The following is a 19,719-nucleotide window of genomic DNA, read 5'->3' as shown; positions in this document are numbered from 1 at the left end:
AAGTTTGGGTACACACAAAGTAATTCAGATCACACATTGTTCCTTAGGAGAAGAAAAGATGGGATTGCATGACTAATCATTTATGTGGATGATATGATGATCACAGGAGATGATGCAGATGAGATACAGGCATTGAAAGAAAGACTGTCAGGTGAATTTGATATGAAAGACTTGGGAAATCTAAAATACTTTCTTGGCATTGAAGTTCTACGATCAAAGAAGGGAATTTTCATTAGCCAACGAAAATACATCCTAGATCTCTTGGCAGAAACCGGTATGCTTGACTGTAAACCTGCAGATACGCCCATCGCAACAAACCATGGGTTACAGATAATTGAAGGAGAAAAACCTACAGATCATGATCGTTACAAGAGATTGGTATGAAAACTCATTTATCTCTCACATACTAGGCCTGATATCGCATATGCAGTAGGTGTAGTCAGTAGATTCATGCACAAACCACAAATCCATCACATGACTGCCGTTATGCGAATATTGAGATATCTGAAAAATACAAATGCAGATTGGGCAGGTGATAGAGATGACAAAAAATCAACATCAGGATACTTTATCCTAGTTGGAGGAAATCTGATCACTTGGAAAAGCAAGAAACAAAAGGTGGTAGCAATGGGGTGTTAGGTAATGTGGGTGTGTGAGTGAAGGAGTGTGTATTAGTGTAGTGTATGCACAGGGTATGCAAATCGGTGTGTAAATGTGTGCCATAGGGATGTGTGAAGTGATGTTGTGGGGCACAACAAGGGACAGTGAGTACAATAGCAATGAAGAAGCATGGGTGCTGTAAGAGGGTGGTAGAGTGTTATTAGGGTTATATGCTACTGTGGGGAGTTGTCAGGAATACATTTGGGACACAAGCACAACTCTACTGCATGCACAGCAGGTACACTATTATACGCAAGGAGGTCTGTACAAGAGCGTTATCACAGTCTAATGTCCCAAAACAAGCTTAAAATATGAATATTAAACTTAATTTCAAATTCTAAGAAAATTACAATGTTGGGGAGGTGGTGAGGAACCACAAAAATATCACAAAACAATCAAATATAATGTCCATCACTACTATTGATGATCCAGTACATAGTGGTTCATATAGGATAAATCCATGTAGTTGTTAGACATTCGAATCATTAATGGGAAAACAAGAGTGAAATTGGAATGTCAAAGCAGAAATACATAAATTTAGTTTCCTACACATGGAAGAGAATCAGTGTGTCGAGAATACCCTCACAACCTCACAACATGCTACTTCGTCCAAGCATTCGCTCTGAACATATTTTGATGTATCTTTGCACTTGCAGGAGCAATAAAATCCTAACTTGAGAAAATTAAGTCAATTTAGCTTTATATACCACAAGTCTACACTATAAACCAAGCAAACCAAATTTTCAAGTGAACAACATTCAAATACGCAGACTAAATAAGTAGCCTCATCTCAAAACACGCAATTTATTAGATAAATTCAAGTATATTACAAACATCAAAGACGTAAAAGCAAACATCATCCCTTTTCTTCATCATCCTCACTTGAAAAATAACATCAAAATTAGGTAAATTTAGTAAAAAAAATTAATAAAAAAAGTAAAAAAAGAAAAAACCTAAATTAACGTAACCAAAACAAAGAAAAAAATCAAACTCAAACCAAATATAACTACGCATCATGAATAAATAGCCTCTTATCAAATATACACGATTAATATGAGTATTGGAACATGTACAACCATCAAATAACATCAAAATTAAATAAAAACAATACAAAAAAAAAAAAAACCTAAATTAGGTAAAATCAGTAAAAAAAACACTAAATTAAAATAACAAAAATGAAGAAAAAGATCAAACTCCTACCAAATAGGCAAACCGGTGCAGCAAAATATTGTTTTTCTCCCTTCTCCTTTTAACCAAATTAGCAACATCTTTCTTTGATGAATGATTACGGAAGAAATCAAATTCATTAGAAATGTCTCAACATATGTAAAATAAAAAGAATGGGGACAAGACTTTAATCAGGAAGAAATGGGAAAAGAATCAGATGAAATGGAGAAAGATGAGGAAAGCAAAAATGGGGAAAAGAAGCAGATGAAATGGGAAAAAGAAGGCTGAAGAAATGGGTAATGGTGAGAGATGCATCTGAAATTGGAACAACATTGATTTTACTATTCATTTGAGGGAAACCCTTAAAAGGATTCGTAGCTCTACCAACGATCAGCATCAAACCTTCTTTGTTGCCATTTATTCTTCCTTAAATCAATAGCTTCTTTTAACATGAACCTTAATCCAGAAGACAACTTCATGTTGTTGGACAACTGAGCCATGATATTAAAATAGGCATCCATATTCTGCTTGGCTTTGCGATGATCAATCCTCTCACCAATTGTGCTCATTAATATGCATAATGCCTTGATATTCTTCTCATTTGGATTTTGATATGGACCTAGAAGATTCTTTATACATTCGTGCATTACTTTTTCAGTCAACATTTTCTTTTTGTACAACTCGCCAATTAATCTTATATTTCCCAACATACGTCTCCTAGCATTGAGTCTCATCTCTTCTCTTAGCTCCTCAGATTGCTTAGTCTCATCTTCACCTTCACCTTCATTATCAGCCTTATTCTCTTCTTGTTCTTCTCTTTCTTCCCTCTCAAATTCTTCTTGACACTTGTTCAACAATAATCGCCTGAAGGTGATCTTCTCATTGTCAACACTTAATTCTGGCAACCAAAAAGCAAGACGTTGGCACAAATTCGCGTACATTTCACAAAATGTTGGCTCCATTAAAGCCTTCTCAAAGATCTGAGAAACTACTCCATTCAGAGTCACAGAATTGTCAATTTTGACTTCTTTAACTTGCTTATACAACTTCTCAAAGTTTTGTGGGGTCAGCTTATCCAGTATACCCTTCAACTTCCTCTGTTTCGCTTCTTCTTCGGCATATATTTTACCTATCTTGTACTTGTTATCAGCTCTGTGCCTCACTTGATAAGGACCCTGTGGAGCAAACATCAAACCTTTATCAAAATTCGTAGCTCTTTGCCAACAATTAGCATCAAACCTTCTTTGTTGCCATTTATTCTTCCTCAAATCAATAGCTTCTTTTAACATGAACCTTAAACCAGAAGACAACTTCATGTTGTTGGACAATTGACCCATGATGTCAAAATAGGCATCCATATACTCCTTGTCTTTGGGATGATCAATCATCTCACCAATTGTGCTCATTAATATGCATAATGCCTCGATATTCTTCTCATTTGGATTTTGATATGTACCTAGAAGCTTCTTTATACATTCGTGCATTATTCTTTCAGTCAACATCTTCTTTTTGTACAATTCGCCAATTAATTTTATATTTCCCAACTTACGTCTACTAGCTTTGAGTCTCATCTCTACTCTTAGCTCCTCAGATTGCTTAATCTCATCTTCACCTTCATTATTCACTTCTTGTTCTTCTCTTTCTTCCCTCTCAAATTCTTCTTGACACTTGTTCAACAACAATCGCCTGAAGGTCATCTTCTTTTTGTCAACAATTAATTTTGGCAACTCAGAGGCAAGACACATGCAAAAATTTACATACATTTCACAAAATGTTGGCTCCATTAAAGCCTTCTCAAAGATCTGAGAAACTACTCCCTTCAGAGTCACAACATTGTCAATATTGACTTCTTTAACTTGCTTATACAACTTCTCAAAGTTTTGTGGGGTCAGCTTATCCAGTATACCCTTCAACTTCCTCTGTTTCGCTTCTTCTTCGACATATATTTTACCTATCTCGTGCTTGTTCTCAGCTCTGTGCGTCACTTGGGAAGAACCCTGTGGAGCAGACATCAAACTTTTATTAAAATTCGTAGCTCTTTGCTAGAAACCAAAATGAAACAACAATTCATGCATGTAATAAATTAACAATAAGCAACTAGACATTTGTACTTTGTAACCACCAAACTTCTTGACAAGATGAAACCTCTGTCAATCAAATGTTCAAGCAAAGCTTTGTGAGAAAAAACTTGCATCCTAAATAATTAGTTGTTGTTTAGCATTTCTCACGTGGATCAACTGAGTTCCGAATCACAACCTCTCATTGCCCTCCATCACCAATCCCATGCACAACAAAAAGAAAAAAACAAAGTGCTCGGTGGTACATCCTTACATTAGTATTGTTTTAGACTAGTCAAATACTCCATTAGTTCCTTAAAAAAGTTTCTATTTGTCATTTTTGGTATTCTCTTTGTTGTTTCCAAAAAAAATTTCTATTTTTTATCACAAAATTTGGATAAAAATAAACTTATTCATCCTCATTTTAATATTTTAATAATGCTTTTGATCCACACAAATCTTCCATTATCTTCATTTTAACATTTTTATATTCTTTTTGTTCTCACATGTTTCCCACTAATTTTATAATTAATTAGTTGTGGTTCCCATATTTGTTCCACTAACCTTTTTGTTAAATCTTAATAGTTTATGGTCTTCACTTTTCCTCCATCAAATTTATAATTCAATAAAAAAATATATCAACTATTTAAAAGATTCTATTTTTCGTGATTCCTGTGAACATATTTGTGGCAACCTCATTAAGAAATGGAGGCTGTAAAACAAAAAACTCAATTACTTCCACACCTATTCAATGTGGCCAACCATTAATATAATCCAAATCATATAATGTTCAAGAAAAAATTAGATATAATTGGAAAATTAGCACAACACTCATTCTCAACCAGCATGAGTTTAGCAACATACCCATTTGATTATCAAACTAATTTAAATTGTACTATTATAAGAACCATCCATGATCATCATAATGCTCATTCGAATTGATGATTCAACATGATAACACAAGCACAAGGAAGACTAGTCATGACGTACCTGATCACGCTTTTGCTCATCCAAATTAGGTGAAGTTAAGCTCGTTCGAGCAGGTACCTGAAAAAGGAACATTAAACACATTAGAGAAGGCTAAAAGGGCATGCATTGAAGACGCAATCTATGCGGGCCATGACAAGCAAGAGGCATGAGAGAACAAACCTGCATCCCATTCAAAAAACTTGGACTTATGGATCCAAATTGCAGAGGAAAATTCTTAACTCCATCACCTGACAGTTGGAATGTATTTAGAAGGGTAATGAAGGATCTTGTGTATAAATGCAGTAAAAATATATCAGCCATCAAGCCACAAACAAGGATATACCCTTAGATGGGGTGGAGGACATTGCAGAATCTGAGCTCATGGAGGAAGACTGAGAATTAAAATTTGAAGTATTAACTGGTCCCACATTTCTTCCAGACTGCCCACTTTGAGGATTAACTACCTTTTTATAACTAATCATACATTGTTTATATAAAAGTAAGTAGAGAGTCAGTACCAATATAATGTTCAACAACATAAAATTCTCAAAACTACACATAAACAGATTAAAATTTATCCTCACTCCTCATTAAATTATTTCACTTAAGATTTTCTACTTCTCTTGCTAGTAACTAGGTAATTTTAACATATAAACTACATTTTATAGTTAGCTTTTGACAAAAAAAAATATTTTATGTAATTTTTCAATAAAAATTCACTTTTTACATGTAGATTTTGACAATTTTTCCTAATAAAAAAAGACTATACCTTCGATTAGAAGAAACATAAGGTTTGGTGGCAGTGGATGGGGGGCCAACACCACCTCGTCGACGACCACCAAAAAAAGGCCTTTGCTGACCACCAGAGCCAGAACAAGATCGTCCACCACCTGCTTTTCTAAACTGTGACTCGTTCTTACCAAACTTTGATTGATTGAGGGACATAGACTCTCAAAAACCTTCACCACTATAAAATAAGAATGTCTTCTCGGTATATAATCTGGAATAAGATCACCAAATCAAAACTCAATCAAGAATAAATAAAGTATTAAAATCAACCATAAAACTCAATAAACAAATAATCATGGAAAATTACATGATATCAAACGATTAAGAATACAGAAGATATTTTGCACAAAAAAAAAAAAAAAAAAAGAATACAGAAGATATTGAAACTATTAAAAAAAATACTGCAAAAAACAGACAGAAAAGGGGAGTAGAAGTACCTGCGAGAGTGAGTGTGTGCAAATGAAAACTTTGACAAAAACAGGGAATCAAATGGGTTTCTTAACTAAAAGAATTGAAGTGTATGATATAATATAATAGTACAAAACTACTACAAGCACCCAGAAAAAAATGAAAATAATGGGAAAAAAGTATTAAAGCAGTAGTAAAAGAAAACCCAGACGACTAAGGAAGTAGTAGAAATAAAGAAAAAAATCAAAATGGGTAGAAAGAAGATGTAAAAGGACATAAAACAAGATTATACTAAATGGGAATTCCAGGAATCTGATGCTTTTGAGGAAATTTAACTTGGCGTTGATTTTACACTGAAGCCTGTTGAAGAACAGTCGAATAAAATTTTATTAAGAAAGACAAATAGACTAGACTCAATCAGTCATGCAACTAATCGTTTTTCTAAGTAAATTAGGTTCATTAATAATAATAATAATAATAATAATAATAATAATAATACACTAATTTTTTATTGAAATCGTCTGACCATGAGACTACTTCAATCGAATTTGTCCAAAGTAATTTAAAAAGGAAAAATTACTTTTAAAAATCACAACTTTGCGTGATATTATTCTAAAAATCCCAACTTTGAATTAATATTTAAAACTTTAAACTTTGATGGCAATTTAATTCTAAACTACTTGACCTAATGTTGACCAGTATAGAAGGTTAAAGTACTATTATGTCTTCTTTTTATTTGTCCTTGTATCATCATGTGCTTATATTTTTAATCTAAAAAATTTTTTTAACAAAAAAAAAAGAAAAGAAAATTCTACAACCCTGTCCCTTTTCCCCTCTCTACTATGGTTCTAGTTCCTCCACTCTTAGCCATCACCTCTCCTACCCTAATCCTTGCATAACCTTCTATTTGACCACAATTGCTACCAACTCACCATAAGCGACCACCACAAAACCAACATCAACTCCTTTAACAAACTGTAACCATAACTTACACCATCACAAAATCACTTTTTCGTAACTTCTCATAAATACCACAATACCACAAATACAAAGTTATTAAAATCACCCAATGTTGCTTCTACTTTAAGGTCATACTTTTATCCTTCCTTTCTACAACCATTACAAGAATAATATATGAATTCTCAAATTCTTTTAATAATAAAAATTTATAAATTTACTTATAATACCTAAGAAAAATTAAATAATGATATTGATCGCAAAAGATGGGTTAGTTTGAATTGGATTGTGTGGGAGTGTGAAAGGAGGAACTTCTCTTTCTCTTTACAGAAAGTGAAGAAGTGAATAAAGAGTTGGATTGGATCAGTTTGATGATCGTTGGGGAGAAAGTACTTGTAATGTTGGGTAGTTTTGTTGGTGGGGTACAATGATGTTAGTGTTTGGGTTGATAACGTGTCAACAGTGGAGGACAGAGGATGATCTTGATCGGCGGCGAAGCTGAGTGGGACAGTTAAGGGGGTGGCAAGACCCAACACGACCACCACTTGTTCTAGGGGTTAATGGGGGTCACTTTTAGGGATTTTTCCTTTTTTGTTATTTTAAGAATTGTGAAATAAATAAATCGTAGTTAACTTGTTTTACCATTTGTAGGTCATTTAAGACTTTATAAGTAAATTGCCATCAAAGTTTGGAGTTTCAAATATTAATTTAAAGTTGGAATTTTTGTAATAAAATCACACAAAGTTAGAATTTTAAAAGTAATTTTCCCTTTTACAAAATAATTGTTTCTTATAGGCTTTTGTATGCACCCGTCTCACGATGAGACGATCTCACACAAGACTTGTTGTAAATAATTATAGAGGTTATTGGAAATGATCAATAAATGAGAAGAAATTTACTTACTAATTCTGTTACAAATTACGAAACATTAGATATATTGCACTATTCATTTATTAATTTGTAATTAATTTTTGATCTATAAGTTAAAATATAGTCAAGTGGGATTTTGTTTGATTCGTATCATTACAAAGATTATTAATATCAAAATTTTGTAATATTTATTATACATAAATAATTATAAATTTTAAGAATTAAATTCTCCTCTTGGTCTCTCTCGAGTTGAGGGACTCTTTGGTCACGCACTCCTTTTAAGAATTAAATTAGTCTCTTGATCTCTCTCGAGCGGGGAAATAAGCTTAGGAGAGTGAAAATTTCGTTACCTAAGGTTCAATTAGTGGCATCACGTGTCAAACACGTAATTAACTAAAACCTCCACTTAATGGTCAACAACGGTATCTGTCAAACAGTAGTGTTTTGCAAACATTTGCGGTATAGGTGTTTAATATAGACCCGGTGATCCAATAGTTACCTGATTTTATTGGAATCGAACCCGACTTGTCTCAACTTAAAAATGAATTTAAAATAGTGAAAAAATCAATGCAAACACATGACTTGATTTTGAACCGACCTGAAACTCTTGACCCGAAATTGATTTGATAACTCGAATGACCACCTCTAGTTTGGGGTCATATAAAATAGTTTTTTGTAAAAAAAAAGAATAGATTAGGTAAATTTTTTTTGCAAAAATTACTATACATTAGGTAATTTATTGTATTTTTTCCTTTCTTTTTTGATATAAATAAAGAATGTTAGCCAAATGTACAGTTAGTATCTTAAAGTGATCACTTATAACCTTAAATGATCACTTACAGTTTTAAAGTCACCTATAATCTTAAAGTGATCACTTATAAATTTAAAGTGACAAATTAGAGAAGAGGCTAATAATATGAACTTGTCTCCAGATATTCGGTTTTTCGGATAGTGAAACTCATGATATAGTTCAGGTTTGAAAAATAAATATAGATATATAAAACTCGGAAATCCGATTTAATTCGGAATGGATAATAGAATTATCAGGAATTCATTTATATTAATTTTTTTATAAAAAAATGTGATTTAGTACACATAAATATGTAAGCCTACTTCTCTTTCTTTAATTAAAATCATTTTTAAAAATTAAAAAAAAAAAAAAGAATTTGGTTGTTTTTGCAAAATTCAAATTTAATTAATATAATGGATATTCTACATGGTAGCAACGAACTTTTGCAAAAAGGTTAGAGGTAGCAAATCTCAAAAAAATTCCACAAATTAGCATTGTACTTTTGGAATTAAAGCTTCCGTAACAATAATGTCTAAAAAACACTAGATTATACGTTAAGTTGTGAAATTTCGTTTTTAACCTTTGTCTTCTTTTCAACTTCTTCTTCCATCTATCTTCTTTCATCAATCATCCATGACCTGGGACCCCAAATGTGCCATCTTCAAAGTTCTCTTAGAAGACAAAAAATGTTAGATCATGTTAAACTGAAGAGTGTTGTGTGAAATGCATTAGATGATGTGTGTTTAGAAGTTCTCTTAGAAGACAAATCTTAGTTGATTTGTTTACTACTATAAATTCAAATTGTAAGTGATTTATTAATATGATTTGATTTATGTGAGAATTAAAAGTACTATGAAAGCAGAAATGAAGGGATATTGAGAACTGATTTTGATAATGTTTGAGAAATTCAGGGAAAAAAGAATATTAAATTAAATCTTAATTTTTTTTATGGTTTGAACATTTATGTGAATCAAGTATGCATAATGGAAGGTTAAATGTCCAATTAATTAATAATAGGGGGTTTCATGGGGAAGTGACAAGAACTACGTAATTCACTACCCACAAGATGGCAAGAGAACACTTTTGGATTAGTTTAAATTAGTATAGAAGTGTGGCAGTTCAGTAATCTACATGAATCAATTTGAACAAATCTAACGTTTAGAGATGGAACTTCTAAGAGAACTTTGGAGATGGAACATTTGAGGTCCTTGGCAATGGATGAAAGAACATAGATGGAAGAAAAAGATGGAAAGAAGATAGGGTAAAAACAAAATTTCACTTTAACGTATAATCTAATGCTTTTTGGGCATTAATGTTACGACAGCTTAAATTCCAGAAGTATAATGCTATTTTGTGGAATTTTCTTTTAAGATTTGCTACTACTAACCTTTCGCAAAAGTTCGTTGCAACTATGTAAAATATCCCTTTATACAATGAATTAGTTATGCAGCTTTTGTTTTAGTTCAAGATCGACATAGGGAGGGTAGTGCGGTAAGTCATTAGGCATATTAAAAATATTTGGGCTCAGATCTTCTATCTCCCAAAAAAGCTCATCAAAATGGTTTAAGACTTGTGTCGATTCTTCATTTGGACAGGCCAAGATGGTATTTCTCGCAAGGCGGCTGTGGCTTGGGATAGGATGGTCCTCCCTTTCTCTATGGGTGGTTAAATTTGAGAGACATGTACAGATGGAACAAAGCGGCTATGTTGAATCATCTTTGAAATATTGCGAACAAAAAAGACAATCTCTAGATGATATGGGTCCACAACTATTATATGAAGAACCAAGAGATTCAATCAGGTAAAGTTTCTATTCATGCCTCTTAAAGCTATAAAAAAATCATCAAATAAAAAGAGCTTTTATCAATTCTGAGAGGTTGGGATCCAGTTGCCAAGGAAGGAGTTTTCTCCATTAGAACAATATATGAGATCTTGATAGCAGGAGAAGAAAAGGTCAATTGGGGGAACATCATGATCAGGAATAGAGCTACTCAAGGTGCCAGATTCATTACGTGGCTAGCACTTTAGAATAGATTGTCCATATAAGACCGTGTCAGTAGATAGATAGAAGACTGTGGGATAGATTGTGCCTTATGCGATGGGGGTCTAAGTCCATCCATCATCTTCTTTTTTACTGTTCCAATGCCAAAAAAGTTCGAAAGGAGTCTTTAGTTTCCTTGATAGTCCATGAAAAGTTAGGTATTGGGAAGAAGAAGTCAAGTTTATGGCAAAGCTAAACCGAAAGAAGACAAAAAAGCGAAGCTAATTGTTATATGCTGGACAGAAATGATCAATGGGATTTAGCTTCAGCGTAATCAAAATATTTTTGCGGTGACTCATCACTCTGTTTCGAAAGTTGTAAAAAACATTATATTTAGAGCATTTGGGAAGGTATCTAGCGATATGAGAGTTGCTTATTAGGTGAGTGGGTTTTGGTAGGGGTGGTTTGCATGTGAGTATTTTTTTTGTGGGTTGGTAGCCTGGTTGGTAGGTGTGCTTATTTCGAGATCACACCAAGACTAAGCTTTTTGTATATTTCCCCCTTTTTGTTGGTATATATTCACATATTTATTTGACAACAATTGGGAGGTAGAACATTAGAGGAGAAATTGAATTGATTTACCACCAACACAAGTTCTACAAGTTAATGTCATTGGACACTTGAGATTGAGCTACCTAGTTATCTCACTAGGGATTAATACAAACTTAAGCGTTGAAGGTGATTCTCAGAGTCAAATTCCAGCTCGTCTAACGTTTATTAACGTGTGCATATTCGATACATTAGGTCAGTTGAAAAGAAGGCCAGAATCCAATAATAAACCTTTCACAACATTAGTATAATTCCAATTTAGATTAAGCTCACACTAGTCTTAATTGTATCAAATCATATAGAGAAACACCACCAGGTAGAGAGGTTAGGGTGTATTTGGTGTGGGAGGGATTAGAGGGTGGGAATGGGAATAAAAATCCTAAAAGATAAATATCTTATGTTTGTTTTATGATAATGAGATTAAAATTAAGATTGAAAATGAGATAAAATGTTAATCAATTGCCATCGATTTATTACCAAGGGGGTTGGTATTAGATGAGTGGGAATTGGATGAAGATTATTAAAAGTATACCCTCATAATTGGTAAATTTTACAAATCAAACATGAGATATTACAAGTCTCAAATTATGTATAAAATGGGTAAATTTGTAAAGTTTTTTTTTTTTTTTTTTCCAATCCCATTTCCCCTTACCAAGCAAGAGATATTACAATTCTCAAATTATACTCATTAACATACCAAACAAAGAGAAGGTTATATTTAATCAAATAATATAAAACCTCGTGCAATGCACGAAATTCTTAGTATGAAGATATATATAAATATAATTTTCAAAAACATGTAATAATAAATATACTATATACTATATACTATATACTAAAGATGAAATAGTAAATAATAATTGTTAAAATAGGGTGATATGATATTTTAATATGTGAAATAAATTAAAATAGTTTGTAGATGATTAAAATAAATAACATGTTGATTAATTTTATTTGCCACTTAAGCTAATATCAATCAATAAAATTCTTTCATCTAGTGTGGTTCCAAAAGAATGACACGTGTGATTTTTCAGTCTTTTTATTAAATTGTATGATATGATGAGTTGTTGAAATAATTTATATAACTAAATCAGTCTAAATCTTAATAAATTATTAAATCTAATTTAAACATTTCTTACTTTATTCTGTTTTCAAATTTCTCTAGCAGTAATTTATTAAAAGATATATGATTAATATTAGATTCCCTAATTTATAATTTTAAATTTGTCAATATCACCGAAACGATTCTTAATTTATTATTTTTATTCCCTTAGTCAATTTAAAGGTTAGAGTATTTAATTAGTTGAAATAATTTCTATAACTAAATTAGTAAATTTAACAAGATAAATATTGATTGATTGTCAAAACTTTAATTGATGTCAACTGATCAGCTATTTAATTCAGTTACTGATAAAATTAGGGAATTTGGCTTTAATAGAATTAGAGAGTTAAGAGTATTAGGAAGACAGTAGACAAAAGAACTAAAACATTATTATTAGATGATAAAATGTACAGGAAGGAACCCTTTTATATAGGATCCTAATATAACAAACATGTAACTAACTAACCAAGGTTAAGGAATAAAATAACTAACCATTAGTTAGAAAGCAGAAACTAAAAATAACACAATGATACAATAGTAAACAGAAGCAAGTTATGTCAACGAATGTCTTGATCATAATCTATATCTTCATCATCACCCCTCAAGTGTAGGGTGATGGCAGTCATACCAAGCTTGGATATCAACCGTTGTAGCTAGGGATGGCAACGGGTCAGATCTAGATCGGGTCCAAGTGGACCCGGATCCAGATTCGTTTTCAAGAGCATGACCCAGATCCGAACCTGGATCCGCAGGTCTAATTTTTCAATACCTATATCCGGATACGTGGATACTGGGAATCCAGTACCGAATTCGGGTCCAAAACAAGTCTGACTTATTTTTTATCTTTTGTGTAATTTTGGATCGTATTGAGATCGCCATAAAGCTATATTCATTGACTAATGATAATAATATATATAATTTCACGATTGATCACCAAAAAAAATTATACAACTTAAAATTATCTTGAAAATACCGAACGAATACATTAAAGTATATTTAATATAATTGCAAATGGGGGATTTATTTTTTAGATTTCAGATTGCATCAGTGGAAGGGAGTTGCAATATATGTTGGGCTTTCAAATAGCTCAAATTCCAATTTAAGCCCAGTATATTTAATGTATATTAAATTAAAAACGACTCCTCTAGATCCACGGGTCCGGGTCCGTGAAATTTGAAAGGATTCGGATCCGACCAGGATTTTCGGGTCCAAATTTTTAGGAACAGATCCGTGAAAACGGATACGGATTCACGGATCCGGGTCGGGTCCAATACCCATTGCCATCCCTAGTTGTAGCTGATGTGAAGGAATAATTTTTGTCAGGACATCGGCCAATTGTTCATTAGTGGGAACATATCGTAGTTCAAGCAATCCTTCAAGAACCTTCTTGCGTGTAAAATGGCAGTCAATGGCAATATGTTTGTATGGTGGTGAAGAACTAGATTTTGAGCCATTTGTATAGCCGATTTGTTATCACACTCAAGTGTCAATGGCTTTAAATTTTGAACATCAAATTCTTCTAGCAAACGAACAATCTATGTAATCTCTGAAGCTACTGTTGGCATTGCTCTATATTCCGCTTCAGAAGAGCACTTAGAAACGGTGCATTGTTTCTTGTACTTCCAGTTGATAGGCGAGTTACCAAAAAGTATAACATAACTGGTCACTGAGCGTCGCGTGTCTAAAAATGCACCCCAATCAGAGTCAGAGTACATTTAAAGCTTTAGAGAGTCACTACCCTTGAGGAGAATACCTTGGCCGGATGTGGCAAAAACATAGTTTAAGGTATGTGTTAAGGCCTTGAAATGGTTTTGTGCGGGATTTTGCATAAACTGGTTTAGAGCTTGAATGGAAAAAGAAAGGTCGGGAGGGGTATTAGTGAGAAAATTCAGTTTACCAATGAGAGATCGATAGAGGGCAAGGTTGGAAAATAGAGGGGAATCATTGGATTGTTTGAGGTTTAGAGGTAAGGGTGTGACAACTAATTTGAAGGAATCGAAACCAGAATCATGTAATAGATTATGAGTAAATTTTCTTTGGCTCAGAACAAGATCATCATCAGTATAAGTGACTTCAAACCTAAGAAAATAATTGAGTTTTCCTAAATCTTTGATTCAAAAGATTTTATGTAGATGGGCTTTAGTGGATAGTATTATTGAGATGTTATTCCCATGATGATGATGTCATCAACATAAACAACCAATATAGTGATAGAAGTATCCGTTCTCTTGGTGAAAACTGAAAAATCATTTTTCGATTGTGTATACCCTTGAGTGAAAAGTTCAGTTGTGAGCTTAGAGAACCATTGTCTTGAAGCTTGCTTAAGCCCGTAGAGAGATTTTTTTATCTTACAAACCAAATGAGGAGGACAATTCAAACCATTAGGAATTTGCATATACACATCCTCATAGAGATCGCTATGAAGAAAGTTGTTGTTGAAATCGAGTTGAAATAAGGGCCAGTGGCGACTGACAGCCAAAGCAATAAGGCATCTGACAGTAGTGAATCGAACAACTGAAGAGAATGTCTCTTGGAAGTCAATACCATGTTTTTGATGAAAACCTTTGGCAACGAGTTTGGCCCTGTATCTCTCCAAACTACCATCGGAGCGAAGCTTGACTTTGTAAACCCATTTAGAACCAATGGATTTTTTACCACTAGGCAAAGGTACTAGATCCCAAGTGTTATTATCATTCAAAGCCTGAAGTTCCTTTTGCATTGCAGATTGCCAAACTTCGTGTGTGCAACATCTTTGAAAGACTTTGGTTCAAACACTTTGTATGCTTTTTGAGCATAGGGGTAGCCTAGGAAGACACAAGGGTTGGCTCTTGCTGCAAATTTTGGTCGGCCATTTTTGAGTGTAGACATGTTGCAAGGACAACCAAAGGCTCGTAAGTAAGCGTTATTAGGTGGTTTTCCAAAAATTTTTGGTAAGGTGAAAGATTGTTTAAACATTTAAGAGGTAGACGGTTAATAATATAAGCAGCACACATAACACATTCACCCCAAAAATTGTGTGGAACATTAGATTGGAAAAACAAAGCCCTAGCCGTTTCTAAAAGATGTTTTTGCTCGCATTCAAGCACTCCGTTTTGTTGGGGAGTGGTCCTACAACTTTTTTGGTGTTCAATACCTAACTGTTGAAAAAGAGTGAACATACGACATTCACATAACTTTTAGCATTGTCAGTTCGAACGCTTTTAATACACGCATTAAACGATTTTTTATAAAAGCAAACAAGTGTGTGATCATATCAACACAATCTGATTTATTTTTCAGCAAATACAACCAAGTTATTAGACTAAAAAAACCATCCACAATTGTTAAGAAAAAATCACAACCATTATGTGTTTTATGAGGGTATGGACCCCATATGTCAATATGAAGAGGATTAAAAATAAGACTAGTCTTTATGTAGCTATCATGAAAAGGGAGCCTAGTTTGTCTTGAAGCAGGGCAAATAGTACAAATCAATGAGTCTTTAATGCCTTTTGTATCAATATCCGGAAAAAGTGCTTTAAGCTTTGAGAAAGGTGTATGACCCAATCTGAAATGCCATAGCTTAGCATGTTCAAACATAGTTTTGGAGGACACAAGACTAGTGTGAGGTTGACACACACGACTCTTGGGAGAAGAAAAAGTCTTTTGAACCACTGTATAATACAAGCCTTGGTTATTATCACCAAGTTGAAAAAAGATTTTCTTTAAACAATCTTGTAGAAAACAAAAGTGTTGAGAAAAAGTGATAGTGACAGCCATATTAATACAAATCTTATATACAGATATAAGGTTGAAATAAAAAGTAGGCACAAAAAGAACATCTTTGAGTAATATTCCAGCACATAATTCAACATCTCCTTTTTTTACTAATTCCATGTTTAGTACCATCTGGTGTGGTGATTTTATGGTGAGCAGGAGAAATGTCTTTGATGTTTGTGAAAAAAGTTAAGTCATTGCAAATGTGATCAGTTGAACCGCTATCTACAATCCATTGAGTATTACAAAAATTAGTAGATAAAAAGAAAGAACCTGCAAGATTAGTAGAACTTTCGAATACAACTGGTGGTTCAGCAATAGGGGGTTCTTTTCTGTCAAGAAGAGAAATGAGATTAGTATATTGCTCATGTGTTAAGCCTAATTGATTACCAAGACTTGTGGCATCTGTACAGTCCTCATTGTGAACAAGAGCTGCATATTTTTGCTGGGAGTTCATTTAGTCTTATTAGGGTAACCATGAATTTTCAAACACCTATTGATGTTGTGTCCTGCAATCTTGCAGTGGTCACAAAAATAACTTGGTTTTCTGTTATTATTGTTGGTCTTGCCATGGTGAGGAGTCTTCCATTTATCAGTACCGTATGCCATAGGTTCCATAGGAGTTTGATTTTTACTGTGATCCTTGTGACTTTCCTCTTGTAACAGCATCCGATAAACTTCACTAACATCAAGAAGATCTTTATGCATGAGAAGGTTAGATCTGACTTGATTAAATTGAAGATCTAATTTCATCAAGAATATCATAACTCTTTGATCCTGTTGAATCTTGATGAAGTTTGTGGTGGGGTTTCAAGTACAAAGAGGTGAAGGTCTAAGTTCATCTATTTTATCCCATAAAGATCTTACTCTAGTAAAGTATTCAGCAACACTCATAATGTGTTTTTGAGAGGTGTTGGGGAGTTGCTCTTGTAGCCTATACATTTGAGATGAAGATGGGTTACCAAATCAAGCCTCAAGATCATTCCAAATGGCAATGGCGGTTTTGAAATACATGATACTTTTTGCGTTATGCCTCTCCAAAGAAGTAATGATCCAACCTATCACCATGTTATTGCATTGTTTCCATGCCCGTTCGTCTGAAGATCCATCAAGAGGTTGGGGTAAACTACCATCAACAAAAGAAATTTTATTTTTTGCATCAAGGCTTATAACCATGGACCTCTTCCAATCACTAAAACAAGTGCCATCAAACACAACCGAAACCAATTTTATGCTAGCGGAATCCGAAGAGTGTAAATTGTAAACACTACTTGGATCTTGGTTAGGATTATTTGCTGTTTTAGTGGTATGATTAATCACATTAGTAGGACGAGTATCTGGTAGGAGTTCCATGTGAGATGAAGAGATAAAGAAGAAGAATAAAGAAAATAGTTCTTGGCAAAGAAAAAAACTGAAGGGATGGAAAAATTAGGTAATAATACCTGCGTCTGATACCATGATAGAATACGGGAATTTGGCTTTGATAGAATTAGGAAGTTAAGGGTATTAGGAAGACAGTAGAAAAAGAACTAAAACATTATTATTAGATGATAAAATGTACAGGAAGGAACCTTTTTATGTAGGATCCTAATATAACAAGCATGTAACAAAGTAACCAAGGTTAAGAAATAAAATAACTAACCATTAGTTAGAAAGCAGAAACTAAAAATAACATAATGATACAATAGTAAACAGAAGCAAGGTATATCAACGAATGTCTTGATCATAATCTATTTCCTCATCAGTTACTTTAAATAATCCAATAGAAAAATTACACATGACATATATCTTAAAATTTCCAATCCGAATCTCCCTTTTCAAACACCTAATTCGCCTTTTTTTTATTAGATATTATATGATATGATTATTAGATCTATAGGGCTTTTTTATAGGGCTTTTTTTTATTAGATCTTATATACTTCCTCTGTTCTGTTTTTCTTGCTACAAATTGCATGGGCACACTTCTTAATAAAAGATGGCTGAGCTACAATGTAGCTGGTGCTTTACTTTATAGACTATAGTATTTTATTATTGTTAATTGAAGAAGGAAAAAAAAAATAGCTCGTTAGGTGAACTAAAAACTGATTCTAGATTACAAAAACTGATTTCACATTGAATTCCCCCCAAAAAAAGATTTTCGCACCAAAACATAAGATTTTCCCACCACCATTACAACACAGTAAAGTTCAGTTTATTGCCTTCTTTTGCTCTCCTCCCCTTCTAAACTGTCCACCTACTGTAGACAACCTACTAAAGTTCAGTTTGATGTATAATGTTGTACACATCGATGAAAAATGGTTCTACATGAGTAGGGAAACTCAAAGGTACTATTTATTCCCTTGGGAAGAGGAAGAACCATATAGGTGTGTGAAAAACAAAAATTTCATAGGTAAAGTAATGTTTATAGCAGCTGTTGCAAGACCTCAAATTAGTACTAATAGAGAAGTGTTGTGGGATGGAAAAATAGGAATTTTTCCATTCACAGAGACTTATTATGCAATGAGAAGGTTAGAAAGGAAACCAGCAGGTACACCACAGCTAAGAGCAATAACAAAAGTTACACGAGATGTTATTCGAGAAAAACTAATCAATGAAGTTCTACCAACAATCAGATTGAAATGGCCAACAAATGGAGTCAAAGATATTTGGATTCAACAAGATAATGTCAAGCTATATATTTTAACAAATGATCAAGCATTCAATGAAGAAGCCAACAAAGATGGATTTAACATAAGACTAGTTTGTCAACCGGCATCCAGTCCACATATGAACATCTTAGATTTGGGTTTGTTTAGTGCATTATAATCAATTCAATTCAAGTCATTCCTGAAAGACCTCAAAGATTTGATCAAGGCGGTCAATGATGCATACGACACTTTTGAACCAAAACTTTTGAACTACACGTGGATAGAATATCAACTATGCATGATAGAGGTGTTGAAAGCTAGAGGTGGTAATAATTACAAGAATCCACACATTGGAAAACAAAGATTAGACAGGTTGGGTATGTTGCTAAGACAACTAGAAATTCCTCAAGAACTTATAGATGCAGCACGTCAATTTTTATCTGATGGTATAATTAATCTCGATGATCTTCCACAAGAAGATTGAAATTTTATGTTGATTCAATTAGGAACGGGAACAGCAACAAGAGGGGGGGTGAATTGTTGTTGTTGCAAGTTTAAGCGATTGTGCCCTGTTTTTTGCGGAATTATTCAAAATAAATAAAGCTTAAACTAAGAGCAAAATAATAAGAGAGACACACGATTTTACGTGGAAACCTTTTGGGCCTAAACAAAAGGAAAAACCACGACCACTTGGGATTTCTAACAACTTCACTATGTTTAAGGCAATTAGTTACAATTACAATAAACACCTTACTTCACTCGAAGCGAAACAACTAGGCCAACTCTTCACTCTCTAATTGCTTTACTCAAAGCAACAAACTTAGCTTTACAATAAGCTAATCCTCTCTAGCTTCACTAAAAGCTATCTAACTTCCCCCTTAGACTCACTCGAGTCTAATTACATAAACTCTCAAAATCCCTTACAAAAATGATAGAAATTCTCTAAAATAAATCAAAGAGTTGCACAAGTAAATATT

The 19,719-nt window shown here is 33.4% G+C and overlaps 2 protein-coding genes across 3 annotated transcripts; one reads left to right on the top strand and one right to left on the bottom strand.

Moving 5' to 3' along the window:
* Nucleotides 1-1,676: 1,676 nt before the first annotated feature.
* LOC130818827 (eukaryotic translation initiation factor 4G-like) lies at nucleotides 1,677-6,447 on the bottom strand. Of its 2 annotated transcripts, XM_057685057.1 has the most exons (7): nucleotides 6,080-6,447; nucleotides 5,623-5,853; nucleotides 5,197-5,327; nucleotides 5,034-5,101; nucleotides 4,875-4,931; nucleotides 3,589-3,824; nucleotides 1,677-3,513 (listed from the first exon to the last, which is right to left on the bottom strand). In XM_057685057.1, exons 2-7 carry the CDS (start codon nucleotides 5,796-5,798, stop codon nucleotides 2,208-2,210), a joined length of 1,974 nt encoding a protein of 657 aa, XP_057541040.1. In that variant the 5' UTR covers nucleotides 5,799-5,853; nucleotides 6,080-6,447; the 3' UTR covers nucleotides 1,677-2,207. The 2 variants fall into 2 exon arrangements, with proteins under 2 accessions (XP_057541040.1, XP_057541039.1); XM_057685056.1 differs by having other exon boundaries at nucleotides 1,677-3,824.
* An 11,933-nt stretch (nucleotides 6,448-18,380) lies between these two features.
* Nucleotides 18,381-19,226, top strand: LOC130817742 (uncharacterized). Its single transcript, XM_057683602.1, has 2 exons — nucleotides 18,381-18,854; nucleotides 18,936-19,226. The coding sequence occupies exons 1-2, from the start codon at nucleotides 18,381-18,383 to the stop codon at nucleotides 19,224-19,226; spliced, it is 765 nt and encodes a 254-aa protein (XP_057539585.1).
* The last annotated feature ends 493 nt before the right edge of the window (nucleotides 19,227-19,719 follow it).

The sequence above is a fragment of the Amaranthus tricolor genome, chromosome 7, assembly GCF_026212465.1.
Source record: "Amaranthus tricolor cultivar Red isolate AtriRed21 chromosome 7, ASM2621246v1, whole genome shotgun sequence".
Classification (NCBI taxonomy): Eukaryota; Viridiplantae; Streptophyta; class Magnoliopsida; order Caryophyllales; family Amaranthaceae; genus Amaranthus; species Amaranthus tricolor.
Note: the sequence above shows the minus strand (reverse complement) of the source record. Positions and strands in the feature narration are given on the sequence as shown.